This window comes from Monomorium pharaonis, chromosome 4, assembly GCF_013373865.1.
Source record: "Monomorium pharaonis isolate MP-MQ-018 chromosome 4, ASM1337386v2, whole genome shotgun sequence".
Lineage (NCBI taxonomy): Eukaryota > Metazoa > Arthropoda > Insecta > Hymenoptera > Formicidae > Monomorium > Monomorium pharaonis.
Genome location: NC_050470.1, coordinates 31,388,451 through 31,409,278, shown reverse-complemented (window position 1 = coordinate 31,409,278; position 20,828 = coordinate 31,388,451). Strand labels below are relative to the sequence as shown.

The window sequence follows — 20,828 nt, the reverse complement described above, 5'->3', positions numbered from 1 at the left end:
CAGAAAAATTGGTCTTTATCGACAGATAATTGTTTCTTATGAAGTTATTTAATACGATTTCACGTTATTATGTACAGATCTGCATAATTTAGATCATGAATGAGTCGGATACAAAACGAAGGAAGAATGAGCACGATTTTAGTCGACCGAGAATGTGGTTAGGAGAATCTTAACCGTTCTTTTTAAGCAGTTTTGGAACGTATTATAAGGGTGATTGTAGGAAGAATATTTTTCGGAAAAGAGAGAGAGAGAGAGAGAGATTATTAAAGGTATTCATGAGAATCGATGAATCTGAATTTATTTTGATTTTATATGGAAAGAACTATGTTTTACTGAAGTCTCTAAAAATTTAATTGTATGTAGTTACAGACCTGAAAAGAATTTTGTTGGATTATTGAAATAATTACGAAGGACGTTTAAGCATTCTATAAAAAATTTTGATATTCTAATACTTTATACTTTTTTTCCTTATGTGTGTCACAAAATTATTTTAGTAATTTTAATTAAAATAAGTAGTAAATTTGCACGAAAGTATCAAGACAACATACATAGATAAACTGTTTTTGCCTAAATTGTAATTTATAAAATTTATTTGTAGCATATTTAATTTATATGAATACATAAAATACTATGTATATAAAACTACAATAAATGTTATATGTAATACATGTTTCTTAAATTTGTGCAAATATTTGAGTTCTTATTGGAATGTGACATTTTCTGTCGGCGTTGAAATCTCCGACGTAGTGGGAAAGAGCTTATAATACTTTATAACGCGGAAATACAGTGGAAATCAAAGATATATTAGAAAGAAATCTATTGCAATCTAATGACACCAATCATTATACGTAAAACTTGATCACGACGTGAGCGATTCTTTCTGTTTCTACGTAATCGTCACATAGCGTCATATGCGGGTACCCGGAAATTCTGCGTTCAATACTGTAGATCTATACTATGATTATTAAAATAATACACGTACTTTCAGCAACATTGTTAGCGTAATGGAAGGTTTCACAATTGTGCACGATCTTGAGGATGCGATAAACACGCTTTCTAAAGAATATGTGCCCTACTCGACGCAGGATATTAGCGTATGCGGAGGCAAATTGCTTACATATAAAGGGATCGTATGCAAAGTCGGCGCATCCTGCTGTTGATCCCGCAGATCTCTTTATCTCAAGCGTTCTTGCACGAAGAGAAATCGCGCTTTCGATGAATCAAGCTGATGCGATTCCTCTTCGCTTTCACTGATTGCTTTTACTTATTTCAAATGTGATACAACGATGACATGGCAAAACGTGCTAGGCGGTCTTTCTTAAAGAGAGAATCGGTAAGAAAAGGGAAGATTCTTACTCACGATACTCAGAAAATCCTAAGAAGGATTTAGTTTTTGTGCCATTAAAATATTTTAAGCTTTTTTTGACGTGCGGATAAATTCTTTTGTACATTAATCTAGTTTTACCTGATAGCTTATACCTTAGAACCTCTTTTGCCATTTCTTTCGGTCAATGTTTGGGTTTTTTCAGTATCGGAGAAAAGTAAAAATAAAAATATTACTTTGACGGAAGGATTTAACCGTGTATTATTGAAGATGAAAAACGATCTAAAGGACAATAGTTTAACGAGAACTAAAGAATTATATCACTCGATCTGGGGTAATAGGGAATCAGATTTATAATCTATTTGAAACATAAAGAAATACTAATCTTTTATTATAACACTACAGAAGAAGGTTGCCCCAACACTGACATTTTATTTTGTTTTTAAATAGTACTTCTTAAATAAAAATTGAAATGTAATGTTTGAAATAATTTTGAAACATAAACTAGAAAGTGTCTTCTATTAGATAGTATAGCAGTTTTTAATACTGTTTTATATTTTGTAACAATTACTGTTTATGCAATATAATTAAAAATAATTGAGAAATTGGTTCCCAAACTTATATAAGGCATACTTTTTTATTCCTTTAACACGAGTCATTTGTACAAAATATTTACAAGTGAATATATATGAAGATTTCTAGAAACTTTTTACTTCGATATAAAAGTTTTTGTCAATTATACAAATATTTTATGCCGTTTCACAAAACAAAACGCGTAATGCGACTATGTATAAAGATTTGATTGCGATTAAATTAAGATTAGATTTATTTTCAATAGTTTTTACATAGACAAAAGACAAATGGATATGTAAAATAAAAATTTTATTTCTTTAATTATCTAATTAGATCCAGTTTTTGTCAGTTTAATATAATGTAGTTTAGTTTCTGAGAAATAAGAGAATGCTACGAGGTCTGAGACAGTATTGGCGATCTTTTTTTAATTACTTTCTTACATTTTTCTACTAATTTTATTTTTTTATTTTAACATTATAAATGATAAATTATGTAATGTTGATAAAGAAGATAAATTGTGTGATTCATAAATCATTTTAGATTGTTTCAATGATCTTTACATTGTAAGCGCCATCTTACATTATTCTCTTTACTTGCTCATGGTGCTCATGAAATTGTAACAGTATTACCAGCTGGAGAACATACAGTTTTCAAAACTTAATGTTGTCTTAAATAAAATATAGAATATTTTTTAGTAAAAATTAATAATGAATCATTCATTTAACGTTGGGTGTCAACCATTACTTTAAAATGTTTCTTGTTAATTATTTCTAAATATAATAAGATACTATATGATTATAATTTAGATTTTTTAAATAAATTAACAAGTTAAAAAGTAGTATTGATATTGTTGTATATTTACTATTTTTAATTAAAGTGTCTTGTATATTTTGTTATTATAATATTATAATCATATTATTTTATGGCAACAGATTTTACATACATCGTAGTAGTACAGCAAAACATCTTACAGGGGCTTGACGGATCTTACGAATAATAACTTTCTTACACAAATATGAATCTAAAACAAATAAATTTTTTTAAATTATATTTATTATATGTTTTATTTAAAAATATTAAAGAAATTTTATAGAAATAAAATTGAAAAGAAAATAAATATTTAAGAAATGTCAATTTATTTTTATACGAAAATAATAATCTAGCACTCGTAAAAAATTTAATTGATTTTTGAGAATTCAACAAACAATTGAGAGTTGGCGTTGTAAAAAAGTGCGCAAAAATGTTTTCTTAATAATATTTTAATCAACGATTATACAAGACGTTTATGGTTATATTAATACACGTGACCAATTTCTTCAAGTAATCCTATGGTACCTTTGGTAAACACTCAACATAACTCGTAATAAAAAAATATCCATAGGGTTCATCTATTGGATGGATCCAGACTTTTGCGCGCGCGCGTGTATTCTCGAAAATATTTTTACAACATTATTTAATCCAAAAGATGCCAATAATCAATATTAAATGTAGAAAACCTAAATTTAAATTAAAATATATAATGTACAAAATAATGAATAAATAATTAAAAGTGTAGTTAGGGAGAAAATAGTAAAAGGTAAAATAAAAAATGCATAGTCATAAATAAATTTTAACCTTCTTGATCATCGTCTAGATAGAGAAATGAATCAATCTATTTTATAAGAAATGCTTTTATTAACAATTGCGAAGATAATAATAAATAATTATGTCATACAAGACATAAATAAAAAAAGTCAATGGCCATCGAAAAAATAATCTTGTACCATTTCACAAATATATTCAGCAACATATCTGTATCATATCATGATAATTGCATTGTCAAGATTCTCTGCATAATACAAAGATGATTATTGGTAATTATCCATTGGCGCGTACATGTACACTCAAAGAAAAGTGGCGAATAGCTTTGTCGATATATTTTGAATATAATTCTCTAAGAAAAATTAAATTTAATTGTATTTTGTCGTATTCTGACTATTAGACATAACAGTATCAGGATTACGAATATGGATTCTTAAACGTAATAAAAAATTCCATTAGCACAACTAATTTCTCGATGTGAGCTTTGTTGAACCGACAAAACGATTCTACAATTATAGCCGGCGCGGAGCCGACAGTCTTTGAATGTGACGCTCTCTCGTTAACAAAACTGACGTTGCGTCAGCATCGATCGTTTGCGAACTACTTGATTATTTGGCGTGCGTTTCTTTGGTCGTATCTTATTTGCTGACGTACGATCGGGAATGCGTTCACGAGGGCAACATCGGGCAATCGATCGATACGTCGTTAGTGGGACATTAGAACGAGTTCAGTTGTAGTTCGTTGAGCTGCTTGAAGATGAGGACGACGAAGACGATCCTACTGAGCTGTACGAGCTGGAGCTACTGCCGGGCGAATAATAGCTGTAAGCAAGATTTTGGCTTTCCACACCATTGGTCGGCATCCAAACGCGGGAATAAGGACCGTTGCCGTCCCACGTATTGGCTGGATCATAACTCGACGTCGTTGAGAGCGAAGGTGGAGCACCATATGCCGATGTCGGTTCCATGGACATTCCTAGAATCAAAGAAAATTCATTTTTTACGTCTTCTATGAAAATACACAGCACAATGTGAAACCTTCTTTCATCGTTTCTCACGCTACGATTATTCTTTAAAGTTTAATTAAAATTTTCATATAATCTTTTTTTTTCATGTGTAAAAGAGTTTACATTAAAATGATGTAATAAATTATATAATGATATTCTTAGATAGAAAAAAAGTGAAATTACTTTGTATAACTGAATTAAAAAAACTGAAGCTATTTTAGAAATAACGATATACATATAATTACCTGTAATTGTCATAACAAATATAGAAAATTATATTTTAATATTAAATATTAGAGGTACATTAGAATACCAACGATCTATATACATACCCATCGGCATCATCATGCCGCCTTTCTTAAAAAACTGCATAGCAACAAATCCGACCACGATAAGTATGGCAAGCTTCGACAGGACAAGAGCCTTTAGCGCTTTTAATCCAATAATAGCGACAAAGATGGGCATTAAAGCCTTTAACTTCAATTTCAACAGCAATAAGAACGGTAACAAGAGTTTTTTCTTCAAAAGTCCTCGAGCTTGACTGGTAGCTACATCATTATCCTTGAATTCAATGTCAAGATCAGCCAAGCTCCTGCTAGGTCTGTACTTCAAGTTAGCATCGACGAAAGGTAAATCAATTCCGTAATCGAAACTCTTCAGATACTTGAAGGTCCTGGCGACGATTGCCTCGTCAACTGTTTCGAGTGATCTTGCTTCCGTGGTGGTTCCTAATTTGTTATCGAGATAAGTTAAAACTTGATGCTTCAAACAAGACGTCCAGGACTCTGTTTTTATACACTCGTTTAAAGAGTTTATCAGAAAGTCTTGATTGGCCATGCAAGATCCAACCAACAGAATGATCACTCCTACTGATGTTATCAGTCGCATGTCGGTATCCTTTTCCTTTCTTCGATGTTTTGCAGAAGATTATTCGGTTGCGTTTTTCTTCCTATCCGCCTCGTATGGAATCCACTCGATGTTTCGCGATACTGTGTGTTAATAAAAGCGATTGATCGTCCACCCGTGTAAGCGATCATCGGCAATCGAACTGCGACTGACGGAGGAGTGGCTCGTCCCTTTTATTTAATTTGTTCCCCATGAATCTATGTTATTCGGTCGCGCATGCTGGGAATTTACGATCGAAGGGAAATTATTCAAATTTCACTCGCATAGAGTACCATGCCGACAATTCTCCCCTCCCTCAAACCTCCTCATGCTCATTCACTCATGCGTATATGTATCGATTGTTGTGCGTCGCGTACGTCGTACACGATGGCACGCAACGCATACGGGAAACGGAACTTGCACCTCGCGTTTCTTTGTCTTTGCCTTCTTATTTGACTCGTTGTAAATTATCAGGCGCCGTTTCGCGACTTGTATGCCTTCTGTGATTACAATTTAACAGAATAAGTACAGAGTATTATTACTATAACATTTTTGAAAATCGCAAGACATATGTATATGAGCGTATATGATGATTTAAAAAGATGCAAATGCTTTACTGCTATTCTAGCGTTATGGTACACATTGTTTTACGATAATTAACGTAATTTATGATAATACGTTGCTATTATGATACCGTACATTTGCTCCGTGCATACAGTATCATGAACGGCGATGATATTCATGGAGAAAGCAAGATAAGTGTAAATTTTGTTAGATGTTAAAGATAAGATTTTTATCATATAAAATTAAAAACTATATATTCAAAACCACTACATTATTTTTTTATTTTTTATAACAAATAGTGGTACACAAAAAGAAAGATTTTTTTAGATTTAATAAACAGTTTTGTTCGACTATTCCAAAACATATATTTCTTTGGTTTTAATAAATTTTTTACAGATTTCTTTAGATTTAATAAAATTTATTAGGAACAAAGAAATATAATGCTTTGGAATAGTCGAACAAAACGGTTTATTAAATTTAAAGAAATCTCTCTCTCTGTGTAGACTTTTATTATTTGATATTTATTTTTTTTTTTAATTAAAATAAAATGACAATAGAAAAAGGACTTATTGCTGCACTATTAAGTCTATTTGAGTTTAGACTTTTTAATCAAATATAAAAACAGCTGTAAAAAATATTATATTATAATATATAATGACTACATAACTAAATATATGTACAAATTGAAAACATAACTTACTTATTTTTATTTATTTTAATGTATATAAAAATCTTTTTCTTCTTTTTCCTCTCTCTCTCTCTCTCTTTCTCTCTCTCCCTCTCTCTCTCTTAAAAATATATCAGAAAACATGGTTGTGTATGGAAATGATTGTGATTGTTGATGCAAGCAGCTGAACATAAATTGACACTTAGTTACACGTATGATGTACATACAGATTTTCTTATTTTCATAGAAATTACAAGTCACGTAATATGCTAAAATAGTGAAATGACTTTTAAAGTGATTTCTCCAATCAACTTTCGTAAGAAACGAAAGTAATTACATTTGAACACACACACACACACACACATAATATACATATGTGTATGTGTGGTAAAGTTTCTTTAAATATATTATAAACTTTTGATTCATACACAAAATATAATTTAAAAAAAAAATTAAAAAGAAGGATAATTAAATAATATATTATGTAGAAAAAAATTGCGGACAAGTATAAAGTATATTCCATAAATATATAAAGTTAAAAGTCTTTTTAAACCAAATTATTAAGTTAGCCGCGAAAACAATATAATCTAAATAAAATACCTGTTTTTTTATTTTTACGAGTGCGTCTTTTATTAACGATAAAAAATTTATTTAAAAGAATTCTTTATACACAAAAAGCGAGAGAAGTTTAAAAAATATTATTTTAAATGCTTTTTAAGATCTTAAAGATCTTTAAATGTTTTAATAATAAATAAGTCAAACCAAATTTAAATTTATTATTTTCTTTATATGATCTAAATTATACCATCTTTACTTTTATTTTACACTTATATAATTTTTTCAAGTAAATTAAGTATATTTAAAATGTACTGTATAAATTTATTAATATTAATTTTTTTTTCTTGAATAAATTTTTGCATCAAATCACGGGAGGCAGCATCAGGAAAGCAGGTTTTCAAATAAGCATAGGTTGAAATGACTTGCAATAATAATTTATTAAATATACAGTAAAAATAGGAAGCTAAGTATTTTACAAAAGCGTCTACAGGTCGATAGTGACATTAAGATTGTGCATGAGCAGAGTATGCAAGATTGTGTGCAAATTGTGATTCTGTCGAGTGTTGATCCTGATCCTGGAAAGATCTGTATTGAGTTTGATATTCCCATCCGTGAGCAATGGGCGCAGCATGGGTATCGGCGGCAATTTTTTTGCAGAGTTGGAATATGGCCATACCGACGGACACAATGAAGCTGAAAAACGACAGCTGCAGGGCATTCCAGGCTTTCAAACCGAGTACACCGATGGCCAGAGGAATCAGAGTCATCGCCTTCAGTAAGACGAATACGAGGATAGGGATGATAACTTTCTTCAGCTTGGATCTACGAGCCTCTTCAACGGCACGGCCCTGGCCAAACTTAACATTGAAGGTGAGCTGATCGTCTTCGATGTTGCGCGAGCTCACCTTCACAGTGGAGTCTAGTGGCAGCTTAAAGGTCACGTCATGAGAGGTCAAGTAAGATTGTACAGTATCGAGGAAAGAATCCTCACTACGGGCAGACGTTGTTTCGACGGGGTACGAATTACGTGTAACTTCCACCGTCTCGGATATCTGTAAAAGTAGAAGCAGTAAAAAAGTTATCGAAAGTTGTTAAATTTATTAAGGCAAAATGTGTCATCATATATAAGAAATTTAAGCAATTTTAAAATAAAAGGAAATGATAAATGTGAAAACTCTGCCATATCATTATTTTAAAAAATATTAAGAAAATATGGTACCAATACGTACTTTGAAGTTATCTTTGCTGAAGATTTGATCAAGCAGATTAAACACCTTGAACTTCATGCAAGCAATTTCGTCATTTTTTTGCGAACATTCAGACCTGGATTGATCTACCATCTCGTCCATGGCACTCTTCCAGTTTTCATTCTTAGCTGGCTGTGCAGCGACCAACGCTAGTAGACCACACAAAATGAAGAACTTCATAGTGTTAGTAGAAGGTATATCCGTTTGTGAAGACTCTTGAGGAAAATTTGTGTTATACACTTGTTCGTGGATAATGAATAAGGACGATCGCAGCACGACGACTGATGCCATTGGGTTGGGCAGTACGGTATTTATACGAGGCCTATCGTCGAATCCCACAACGTATGTTGAAGAGTCTCATAGTGACGTACCCGAACACTCCCCCACTTCCATTCGGGCGTGGATTTTCTTTTCGTTCAGTATGGTCTTCGATTATTGAGGCCTCGGTACGGATCATGCTGCGACTACCTAATGAGGGAGGATAGACCGGGCGAGCGTGAGATCGCGCGGCACGCGACAGCGAATTGGGGTGGTGGCCCCGATAGATACGTTTCGTTCATGAAACGCGATGGAATCTATAATATTAATGAGCAGTAGTTTGCTTTCCATAAACAATATCAGAAGACCCACTTGCTACAGTAATCGCTTGTAGAATATTTTTAACACGTGGTTTGAAATTTTTATAATAAACGCAGTCGAATTTTGTAATCAAACTTGATTCATGTAAAAGTGGAATTTTTAAAAAGTTATTCGAAATGATGTTAGGAAAAAAAATCTTGCCTTCTAAAGATTTTTAATTAGCTTTATTATTAGAATTAACATTTTTATTATGACACTAAATTGTAGTACATAATAATTGTTTGAAATAGTTACATATATAAAAAATTCGTGTGATAATACGTGATTAGATAATTTTATTATCTTTGTTAATTTAAAAGTAATATTACACAATATTTTGTACTAGACAAATAGAGCTTTCATATAATCTACCTACTTACGTAATTTATTAAGTTAGTCTTTAACATATTGCTGGATTTTTTCACATTTTATATGTACAGCAATTTGTCTATTAATTTGAACGTGAGAAATTATTTATTAATTAATGTTTATAATTTAATTAAGCATAACAAAAATTAATTTTGATTAAGTATCAGTATAAAAAAAATAAAGGAAGATAATGAATGAAAGTGATATATTTTATTATTTAGACTTACTCCTATATTCTTTTTTACGTTCTTTTCTTAACAAACCGGAACTCATACGAGTAAAAGTCCTTCATCCTTGACATCGCGCAAAGTCGTAGCATTGGCATTGAGTCAATCATTCATTCATGTCACGATCATGACTTTCCACACGAACGCTCCATTAAAACTTCTTCCTATGTTCTTTTCACGTCTCCTTATGTCGTTAACCTGATCTCTAGTCTAATTTTACCCTGCCAGACCTAATTAAATTGTAGCTCCTGCTCGAACCTAAAGGAGACAATTCATCGGAGTACATACATCAGCAATGCGCGTTGCGTGCGAGTTTCTCGCGCGACAATGCGCATAAGGTACCAGCGAAGACACTTCTGTCTTCCTGCCCGACTTTTTATTGTAATAACGAAACGACAACTGGAATTTTGGGTCAAGTTTGCATAAACATTTAGGCCGTCTACCCGATGAAATATCAATCAATATCTTCCTCATTTTGTACAATTAATCTTTTATTTTGCTTTTAATCTATTTATTGAAAATAAATCAAGTATACGTACACTAATAACCATTCTGTGAGCTGCAAGATAATCTACTGCATATATCTAATCCTTTTTAGAGATACATTTTTAAATATTTCTGAGAATCAAAATTATGTTTTTATTAATAGAGATAGACATTATAAAAAACAAATTTGCATAAAATTTTTATATGTATTATGCATTCTTACATGTTGTAATAATTTATATAAAAGAATATAAAGAAGACGTTAAAGAAAGAAGTATTTTTTCAATTTGAAATTTACTAATATTCTATTATATTTGTTTACTTCATTCTTTTGTGAGATATATTTACTGTTGGAATGATAGAATTCGTACATCTGAAGAAAACAGTTTAAAACGAAGTGTTGAGACAAAAGTACCACAAATTTGATGAAATAATGTAAAAGTTTTATTATACATAAATAATGTAAATGGAACACTAACAATGAATAAATATTAAATAAATCTACAAATGATCAATCGTGTTGTACATTGTTCTATTTCCTATAAGCCCTATAGGGTCCTTGGGGTGCAGTATCCCAGTGAGGAGGATGTTCTATAGGTGCTGGGTGTCCATAATGAACAACCTCGTAAGCGACTCTTGGTTTAGTCAACTTAAAGATCACCATTGCTCCACTGAGAACCAAAGATAAAAGACCCAGAGTCAGTGCTTTCCATGTTTTTAAAGCGATGAGAGCGAGAGCAAGAGGTACCAAAGCGGTGGCTTTGAACTTAAGACCAAGTAGAAAAGGTATCATCACCTTCTTGACGAAACCTCGACCTGCGTGCAAAAAAAATCAAATTTTTCAAAAGAGTACTTAAAAAAATCTTGTCTTCTTAAACAATATGACATTTTTATAATTATTTTATTTGCGAAATAATTTATATAAGTATAAATTGTAAAATAAAATAATAGCAATTAACATTCAATTTTAAATTTTACCTTGTTCATTAGAAAAATTATTAAGAGGGACTGTAAGACTGTTTGGAATGCTGTCGACTAAGGATCTAGGAACAATATTGGAGCCCACAATCGCTGCTGGTAGTTTAGCCTCAAGTTGATGGCTTGACAAATACGAGTCCAATTTCTCGAGCATCAATGTTCGCAGAAGTTTTCTCTTAGATGGATCTGCGACATCGTATTCTAAAGGAGAGTAATCTTCTGTTTTATGCTCTGGTGCATCACGTGATTTAACTACCGCTAAATCTTCCGTAATTGCTAATTTGTCTTGTTTCACGGCATCGGTGATGTAAGCCAACACTTTCGGTTTAACACAAGATAACATAGATTCGCTATCTGCGCATCTAAAACATTTCATTGATATATCATATGAAACATCAAATATTTCTAAAATATTACTATTTTTACCTTGAATTTAAACCAGGTAATTTTTAATAATTATAATTATTAAGTATTATGAAATATTTGAAATATTATATAATATTATGTATAACTTACTTGTGATAAATTTTCTGCAAGACATTGACGGTAGTTTCTGTTTGTTGGGCGCCAGTGAAACTGGCCAGAAGAACTACTGACGCAAAAGTGGTTAACATCCTCATGACGGTACCACCGATTCGCCAGACTAAACACCGAATGCCAGTACGGTCGAAGTCAACGGGGTTTTATAGCTGATGGCAGCCGCGTACGGCTGATGAATTTTGATCAGAGACGTGTTGCTGGATGGTTGAAAGAAAAGAAGAAAGCTTCATTATTCAGGGTGTCGGTATTTTCACGATTCTAAGCGCCCTCGTCCCTGTAAAATGATTTCGATTTTGATGTCTACATCACTTTGGTATTTTTTTATTATGTCCATCTGTGACATATATTTAAGTAATACTTTTATTCTGAATACTTTTCTATAAATGTTTATAAATTTATGATCTTTCTGAATATTTATACAAAATCTTTTTTCTATTTATACAATTATAAGAAAAGGTCTATATATTTTCGTCAGATGTTTCAAAATATAAAAGATATTTATACTTATAATTTATAACTTTACAAAATATTATAATACAATAGCTTTTAAATTTTTATACATTAGTATAAATGTGAAATTAAATAAAAAATTTATAAATACTTTAGTACCCTTATAAAAATGTAATACTGAGCAGTATTAAATTGGCCAGTGATTAATACTCACTTTAAATATTAAAATCACTGATGTTAGTACTTTTAATACTCAAAATAAATAATAATTACTGTTAATTTAATACTGTTTAGTATTACGTTTTTATAAGAGTACACAATATGTATTTTAATAATCACACACACACACACACACACACACACACACACACACACACACACACACACACACACACACACACACATATATATATTAAACCTAAAAAAATAAATTTTAATTTTTCGTCTAATTTAATTTTTATACCAATCAATTTTCGAAATATATATATTTTATATAAAATTATGTTATCATGCTTTGTTTAGAAATTAAAAATAAAAATTTATTTTAATTTTTGGAAGTTAATTTTACTTTTTAACGTGTTTGGTTGCTGATAAAAAAATATGTGTCTTTTATTTTTGATTACTTCAGATGTACTGAATTGCAATAAATTTTATGAGTAACACAAAAATAAGTTACAATAAGTTGCATAATTGTATAATGTAATACTATGAATAAAACAAATGTTGCATTTTTCTTATTTTTATATTTATAATTTTACGATCTTAGTCTCTGTTAATCAGAGGAAATGTAATAACAATAATAATATAATTAAGCTAATTTATTCCAAAGAAATTTAAATATTTTTTGTTGTTATCAGAGAAGAAGAGAGAAAGAGTTTCGCTTATACATTTATTTACACAATTTAAATTTAAATTAACAAATAAATAACATTTTTAGGATATTTATGTAAGATCATTTTAATTTAAATATAGTCCATATGAGAATTATTTGATGTTAAAAATATTGAGTTCATACATGTATATATATATATATATATATATATATATATATATATATATATATATATATACACACATAAGGATAATGTGAATGAAAATATATGTAAACATTGATTAAATGTTTTATTGCGCATAAATTAATATACACAGTGAAACCACATAATTAATTAAAAATATTTTTATTTTTTTCTATATAATTTTTCGGCATTACAGTTAGAAGATTTTAAAATAAAGTTTAAGTAATATTTATTGGGTATGGCACCCGAATGAAACAATAACTGATTAATTATCTAACAAAATAAATAATTCTTATGTACTGAATGTTTTCCCTTAATTAATTGTTATATAACATCACACATATTATGCAAAAATGCATTCTGTTTTAATACACTTTAAATTTATTAAAATGTTACCTAAATCTTTTTTATTTGAACTTTTGCACGTAATTATATAAAACATAATTATTATAAAATTTAATAATTAATTCGTTTTATGAATAAATATTAAGAAAAATTTATAGATTATATTATATTATATGTATAAAGAAATTTTTCTTTTTATTTATAAAATATCTGTGTTTTTCAAACGTAAATTAATTAAATTAGTACAATTTCATTTGTTATTTTTTAGAAATAATCACAAATTTCTAAATTACATAAAAATTACCTAAAAAATTATAAAGCTCACTTAATTCATAAAATGCCACATAATCCAACATCATATGAATCTTATTATCTAATTATACCTAATAATAATATTGTTTTTGGAGACAGCGATCTTGCTGACAACGTGTCAACAGACTAAAAGCTTTGACGCGCCATCACAAAATTTACTGACTTTACTCTTTACTAAATTCGGTCATAAAATTTGAAAAATTGACATAAATTACAACAAAATGTTACATTCAATGTTGATTAGCTTATTTACTTAATAATTATTATTAACACGATGAATAGATTTGTCCGTAGAACACCTCAATTTCTTTGCTAATAGGAAAATTGGAGTTCACGAGCTTATGTACGTCTCATGTATTTATAAATTAATGCATGGCAATATATTATCGTTTTTTCTTCTTATAGTGCTATTATATTACGCTGAGCTTCTAATATAATTTCTTCGGCCTCATTGAGCAAATATATATATATATATATTATATATATATATATATATACACACACACGTATATATATATTATCCAGCAGTATTTATACGGGATAATATCCGTAATATTTTAATCGCAGATGCAAGTCGATGTAAATTCCATATTATTGGAATATTTATTCGATGTTATTATGACAGGGATACGTTTTGAGGCAATCTCCACCATCTTGACCGTGTCTAGCTGCGCTCACATATCTGTGGAACTTTTGACTGGACGTACTTCCTGTTACATCTCGCCTGAGTTCTTGTGGATCTCTGAAAAAATACGTAATTTTTAAAATTAATCTAATTTTCGAAAGGTATAATGTCTTTAAAAAGCATAGAGAGATTATACGTCTCAATTAATGTGCTTGTTTTGAGCCGCGTCGACCCGATTCACGCTGTTTTTCTTGCTCGTTACCGGAATAATTCGATATACACGCATTGCTTTGAAACGTAATTTTGTTGCTCCTAAATAGAAAGTTACTTTTCAAAAGGCTGTAATTATGCGTAAGCGAGTAAACTGACGAGCGTCACGGACGCAACGGAACTGTACTATATTTTCGGTCCGTCGCGTAGCAGGCTAGAGAGAAAATATCTTCATATCTTATGTCAAATGTTGATAAAATATTAAGCAAGATACGCAATATTTAAAGGTAACAGCTATGATGCTATGCGTGAAATCACATTCCTAGCATTAAGAAATAGCAAAAAAGAATGATATGAAGAAAAGAGAGAAAAAAGTAGAGAGAGGGAGAGAGAGAGAGAGAGAGAGAGAGAGAGAGAGAGAGAGAGAGAAAGAGAAAGAGAAAGAGAAAGAGAGAGAAACCAACATGACCCGATTAACGTGATTTGGAGCGCACGGGCGATCTCCACCTTTCTCTTTGTGATGTGCGATTTAATCGATAAGCCACGTAGCTGCTACTGCACTTCATACCTGGAAAGTTCATTCGACACAAGGTTACTGTGTGGTGAATAGCTTGCCGGATTTTTGTACATGCTACAGACGAGCATCTCTCTACACGTCTCCTCATAAAATCTCAGCTGTCCGAAGATATCTTCCAGCCGAGCAATTATCGGCCCATAATACTCGTCTTCCGTATCCTGTCGCGAGATAGAAGAACTCTTGGCATGCGCGACTGGTGTCAAGAACCTCTGGGCCTGATGGTGAATTGGACGTATATTCGGCGCAAATACCGCATAAGGATTCTTCATCGGCGTCTTTGCACTAGACACGAGGCCTGGATTTACCGAAAGTACAGCGGAAGTTGGTTGCGCTACGGGTCTTCGGTATCCAGAATAGGCCAAATTGTGAGCATTAGCCGCTACTGAATTGTCCAGATAAGACGACGCGATCGGCTTTACGTCCGCTGCGTATTGAGGCAATCCGTATGCGCCCGAATACATAAGTCCCGAAACTGAGGTCGGAGCTGGTACTATGCGATTTATAGATTGACTGGCTTCTTCATAGGGCTCGTTATTAGGCTCGATACCCCATTCCTTTAATTCTTCCAAATCCTTTCGATACTGAATATGAGGATGATAATCGGCGAAACTGTCTAAAGTGTTATGAGGCTGCTCGTAATAAGTTGGGACAGGTACTGGAACCGGTACGTGATGATGGTGATGAGCTACCTGAGATAAAGATTCAGATTACTTTAACATTATTCACTATTGACAAAAATATATATTTTGAGGGAAGGGGGAAGATATTTTACAACTCAGATACGAAAGGTTTATATGCATACCTGATGATGGTGATGATGGAACTTGGCTTGGTTCGAATAATAGCTGGAGCACAGCTTGAATATGTGAGCAAACGCAGGGATGAAGAAGAGCAGCAGTTTTAGGAAAAGTTTCTTAGCAGCACCCACACCAAAGAGGAATGGAATTATGAATAGAAACTTCACTTTAATTAACTTGATAATTAAAAGAAGTGCCAGAAAACTGGTTAACAATTTATTCTGTATGAATTTCTCTAAAATAAAATAATAACATTATATTTGCCATCTTTAATTTTATGTTATAATAAATATCAAAAAATTATATTTTCTTACTAATTTTTTTAAAGATTCGTCCTTGTTCTTGTACACCTGCAGTTCCGAAATCTAGCCTGAGGAGAGCGCCATTTTCGTCTATTTCGCGCGGGCTTATTTTCATCGTGGCACCTTCAAAAAAAAACTGCGGAAGTTGAATTTCATAATTACGAGTTGACAAAAACTTCACCGTTTTTCGTCGTAGAGCGTTCGTAATCTCTTCGAGTGGCGATTCATCGCCAAAATTTCGATCTTGTGTTTTTGCTTCTTCGGCAGCTTTATTTTCACAATCATCCGTATCGACATCCACGAAATTCTCATGAACATCGTTACGATTTTCTGTTTTAGAACACGTATCATAAGTAACATTATTTTTTGTAAGTATAAGACCATCGAAGATTGTGATATTGTCCCTTTCGATGAATGCATTGTCGAGATATGTGTACGCATTTTTTTGTATGCAAGAAAACGTCACTTTTTTGTTGCAATCTCTAAAGAGCCCATGCCAGAGCTCATTTCCGGTTTCGTTGATATTGAACGTGTTAAATTTCAACATTTTCGCGTATAGCCCAAGTTTCTCGATACTGAATAACTGTGAGTGAGATAACATTATCGAAAAACACAACAGGATTAATATTGTTCGCCGATACATCTTCAGTATCACTTGCGAATATTTAATTACGTTTAATATTTAATGCATATATTTTATTTGACTCTTGTTTACGTATGACCAGAAGTGTGAGGTAGCGTGCCGGAAGCACTGCACGCTCTGAATATATATGACCGGCACTAACTACTTGTTTAGTAACTAGAACCAGTACACTTTTGATTTCTCGAAAGGGTCATCATCACTAGTCCACGTGCACGCCGGATTCTTTGGTATCTACCCGTGATCGTCACAAGCCCTTTCTACTTATTGGAGTGACTGTTCAATGTCGATTCTTCCCCTTCTTCTTCGTGGCCGAAAAATCTACCGTGACCTTCTCCCACCTCTTAGTGACGACATCGATGGTCCTCTTCTTCACGTTTCAAATCCTTAGCGATTTGGTGCGACGTAAGCTCTGTCGCCACTATCACGTTGCATTGCAGACGTCGATCGTGAGGCTAACTACTGTCATTCGTATCACCATCATCATATATGACTTCTTTTCCATACACCTTTGACCCTTTTTGTCTCTCTCACCTTCTTTTTCTCTCTTTATCTCATTTGTCGAGAGACGTGCTACGTTCAATCTCTCGCTTCGCACTAACCATGAGCCTCTCCGTTCTCGGTTACAATTCACCTGAGCGTCAAGTGTGTCAAAGGCCCTCCTACTCCGTCGGCGAGCTCCTCCGTGGAAGGTCATTATCGTCTCCTCTCGGACTGCAACCGACCAGGTCTGTGCTTATACAGGCGCGCGTTTAAGACCGTCCGCTTCCTGACCGCAGACCTGGTACATAAATATGTAGTGGGGTACTCTCTTTTTGGACGATCTGCCTGGGAACACTGTTCCCCAATCGAGTACTCTTATCGTGTCTGCTCGTGTTTGCAATATTTAAAGCATTTACAACGTCCGGTTAAATATATTTAAGAATGTATATGTCACATCTTAAAGAATTAGCAAATATTCAAAATTTTTCTAGATTGTTCTTTTTCTATTATTACATTTGATATTTCTGTGTAAAATTTGAGTATAATTCTTTTATTTAAAGTTTTCTTCTAAATATATAATATATATACATATGTGTATTTATGTATGTATGTATGTATAAATCTAATGAACCTGCATTTTTTAAATTTTAATAATTTGTACTTGGAGTATTGTACAGCTAAATCATTCTTAAAACATAAAATATATTTATTTGTAACAATAATATGATCGTTTGTTCGCCAGTGAGAACAACAATGTAATTATTATTAATTTCGACCTGACTGGCCTTAAATATATTTAATTAATTAGTGCACAACGTTTCGACCGTAGGTTTCGATCCTTTTCAAGTGCATGAGTACATAGAATAAAATAATAATTACATTATTGATATTTATTTATATTTGTCATTTTGATGGTCTCTAATTATCTTGAGTTTTATTAATGTAAAGATTTGTTATTTTTTTTAATATTAAGATATACACAATATGTTTGTAAAAAATGAGAATTAATAAATTAATTTAAATTTTATTAAACAGCAAATTTACCCGAATTTTTATTATAAAGTGATATAAAATGATATTTATTATCAGACGTATATTATAATATTTTGTTACATAACAATAAATGTGTAAAATTATAAGATACGATTAGAATTTGACATATATTATGTATTTGCCACGTAATGACATTTACATAGAATAAACTGAATTTCTTTTTAAAGAGATTTTTTTGTAATTTGCTTTTTCGAAAAAAATAACAAAAAAGTTTCCATAAAGTAAACGATATATGATTAAACTATTACATAGATTATTTGTACAAAATTATACATAAGTATGATATACGTTACGATACAAATCCAGTTTAATTTCCTTATCTCTATTATTTATCCCGATATCTACTAAATTTTATATATGTATTATATGTCAGAATGAAAAATTGCCAGATCCGTTAATGTAATATCCATAAATGAATAACAAATTAATGATTTATTCTTTATGTTAATATTGCGTCATACGTATATTATTTTTTACCGCTATATTGGAATATATATTGAATATATTGAAAATAGTATCAATATAAGAACATAAATGTGTTAAAGTGTAATGCTAATAAAAGTCTGACCACACAAGAATCATTATAAATAATGTGTGTAAAAATTTGTGTAAGCGCAAGTAAAATTTTAAAATATTACTCATTTATTATTAACGCTGCAATATACTTTTACTCTAAAAAATGAAGTTGTTCATCGTGTAACTAGACATAATAGAAAAAAAATCGTTTAATCGATCAAGTTAAAAACCTGCTTTATAATCTTCATCAATACATATTAACATCAGCAAAACATTATCAAATAAGCGTCACTTTGCTACATTTCTCTCATACTCACTAACCGCTTTTCACTAACAGATTCCTGGTGAAGGTGTTCTCCTTATTCCAGCTAGAGAGGAGAGAACTTTGAGATGCAAAGGATCTATATCTAACCTATGTTTTGTACCTAGATAGCTAGACGTTACTTCTTCTTTAGCACGCTAATAATATTCATTGATGGCTTCGATTATGCAATTCGATTAAAATATGAATTAAATATGAATTAAAATATGAAGATATCTATATTGTACTTTAAATTGTACTTTAAATTGTACTTTAAATCCATTATAAATTTAACTTAAATAAACAAAATATTTTACAATATTTTAAAACTTGTTTTTTATTTCTTTAAATTTATTAGAACATTTCTTTTACATATTATAAAATTTTAATGATTTAAATACTATGTTAAATTACTATGCTTGTTTAGTCTTTTCTTTCCCCCTTTTTTTCTTTCTTTCAATTTAAACATATTTAAAAATTTAACATATTCCTATATATATGATAATATTGATATTAAATGTTTTATTTATTATATATATAACCGTTTTCTGTATATATTTCTGAATACATTGTTTTTCATGCAAAAGCAAGTTTTGAAAGTAGCACGTTCACCTCTCAGAACATCTGAATCCAAAAACATGGAGGTCAATGTCGTATCGATAAATCGACCAACCTGTGAAGGAACTGTATGTTCCGCGTTTCAAAAACCACCAACCAAGATAATCGGGTGGGCCAAGCAAGTGGACGGACGCAGTTTGACCGGATGAATTCCATTGACCTACTAACGTAAGGCGCTAGGTAGGTAGGCAGGTTGAGGCACATGACCGGCTTACACGTTTGTTGCCGAAAAACAATCGTACGCACGTACGCACACGTCCATTCGACAAGATTTCACACTGAAAACTTCGTTCCACCGCAGAGATTTGTCTTCTTTACGCTGATGAATACAAAATATAATGTACGCAGAGGCACGAACATTCTCTTATTTTATCTCATTTCTTTAGAGCTCTCGATACCCATGGAGGAACAAGGGGCTCGTTCAACATTCCAGCGCAACCTAGTTATGTCTTAGTTATAATTTATCAAAGGCGGGCGACAAGATTACGGGATACATTTCCATCTCGTGGAAATGAAGACAACAACATTATTAAAATTGCCGTGCTTTTAGTTTGCGTAGATTTAATAATACCATTATATAATGATTTATTTAAAAACTGTTTATTATTTTTATCACATGTAACATTAACTATTTTTTTATTTAAATGATGTTAATGTTTCTAATATATGATTAATTACGATATGATTCTTTAAATAGAAAATAAGTGCAGCTCTTTGCTTTTATTCTAATGATTTCTACAGAAGGAAGTAATTTGTGCCAAACTACTTGAGATGTATCAGTGATTGTATGTTGGAAAGTATTTTGAATTATAGACGTAATTGTTAATTGTGAACCAAAAGTGTAAACTCTTCAACAGCGACAGCAGATTCAACAGAAAGTATTTTTCTATGGTGCATCGAAACTGGTTTGTACATGCAGTACAAAGTGAACCAAGCAACTGGGACATACCACATATTGGG

General features: G+C 31.4%; 4 protein-coding genes across 4 annotated transcripts; all 4 read right to left on the bottom strand.

Moving 5' to 3' along the window:
• Window positions 1–3,145: 3,145 nt before the first annotated feature.
• On the bottom strand, window positions 3,146–5,372 carry LOC105839927. The gene is made up of 2 exons (XM_012686579.2): window positions 4,817–5,372; window positions 3,146–4,453 (listed from the first exon to the last, which is right to left on the bottom strand). Exons 1-2 carry the CDS (start codon window positions 5,370–5,372, stop codon window positions 4,206–4,208), a joined length of 804 nt encoding a protein of 267 aa, XP_012542033.1. The 3' UTR covers window positions 3,146–4,205.
• A 2,198-nt stretch (window positions 5,373–7,570) lies between these two features.
• LOC118644126 lies at window positions 7,571–9,190 on the bottom strand. Its single transcript, XM_036285249.1, has 2 exons — window positions 8,388–9,190; window positions 7,571–8,210 (listed from the first exon to the last, which is right to left on the bottom strand). Exons 1-2 carry the CDS (start codon window positions 8,694–8,696, stop codon window positions 7,662–7,664), a joined length of 858 nt encoding a protein of 285 aa, XP_036141142.1. The 5' UTR covers window positions 8,697–9,190; the 3' UTR covers window positions 7,571–7,661.
• Window positions 9,191–10,413: 1,223 nt separating this feature from the next.
• LOC105839926 lies at window positions 10,414–11,758 on the bottom strand. Its single transcript, XM_028189207.2, has 3 exons — window positions 11,600–11,758; window positions 11,084–11,445; window positions 10,414–10,921 (listed from the first exon to the last, which is right to left on the bottom strand). The coding sequence occupies exons 1-3, from the start codon at window positions 11,701–11,703 to the stop codon at window positions 10,638–10,640; spliced, it is 750 nt and encodes a 249-aa protein (XP_028045008.2). The 5' UTR covers window positions 11,704–11,758; the 3' UTR covers window positions 10,414–10,637.
• Window positions 11,759–13,660: 1,902 nt separating this feature from the next.
• Window positions 13,661–16,900, bottom strand: LOC105828936. The gene is made up of 4 exons (XM_012667520.3): window positions 16,270–16,900; window positions 15,961–16,190; window positions 15,150–15,847; window positions 13,661–14,488 (listed from the first exon to the last, which is right to left on the bottom strand). Exons 1-4 carry the CDS (start codon window positions 16,898–16,900, stop codon window positions 14,350–14,352), a joined length of 1,698 nt encoding a protein of 565 aa, XP_012522974.1. The 3' UTR covers window positions 13,661–14,349.
• Between the last annotated feature and the right edge of the window lie 3,928 nt (window positions 16,901–20,828).

Excerpts from the sequence above, each read along its gene's own strand:
- LOC118644126 (XM_036285249.1), bottom strand. The coding sequence starts at position 8,696 with ATGGCATCAGTCGTCGTGCTGCGATCGTCCTTATTCATTATCCACGAA. Across the intron at positions 8,211-8,387 it reads TCAGCAAAGATAACTTCAAA|ATATCCGAGACGGTGGAAGT; the intron begins GTACGTATTGGT and ends CTACTTTTACAG.
- LOC105839927 (XM_012686579.2), bottom strand. The coding sequence starts at position 5,372 with ATGCGACTGATAACATCAGTAGGAGTGATCATTCTGTTGGTTGGATCT. Across the intron at positions 4,454-4,816 it reads CGGCATGATGATGCCGATGG|GAATGTCCATGGAACCGACA; the intron begins GTATGTATATAG and ends CTTTGATTCTAG.
- LOC105828936 (XM_012667520.3), bottom strand. The coding sequence starts at position 16,900 with ATGTATCGGCGAACAATATTAATCCTGTTGTGTTTTTCGATAATGTTA. Across the intron at positions 16,191-16,269 it reads ACGAATCTTTAAAAAAATTA|AGAAATTCATACAGAATAAA; the intron begins GTAAGAAAATAT and ends ATTTTATTTTAG. Across the intron at positions 15,848-15,960 it reads TCCATCATCACCATCATCAG|GTAGCTCATCACCATCATCA; the intron begins GTATGCATATAA and ends TCTTTATCTCAG.
- LOC105839926 (XM_028189207.2), bottom strand. The coding sequence starts at position 11,703 with ATGAGGATGTTAACCACTTTTGCGTCAGTAGTTCTTCTGGCCAGTTTC. Across the intron at positions 11,446-11,599 it reads TTGCAGAAAATTTATCACAA|ATGCGCAGATAGCGAATCTA; the intron begins GTAAGTTATACA and ends GAAATGTTTTAG. Across the intron at positions 10,922-11,083 it reads TAATTTTTCTAATGAACAAG|GTCGAGGTTTCGTCAAGAAG; the intron begins GTAAAATTTAAA and ends TTTTGCACGCAG.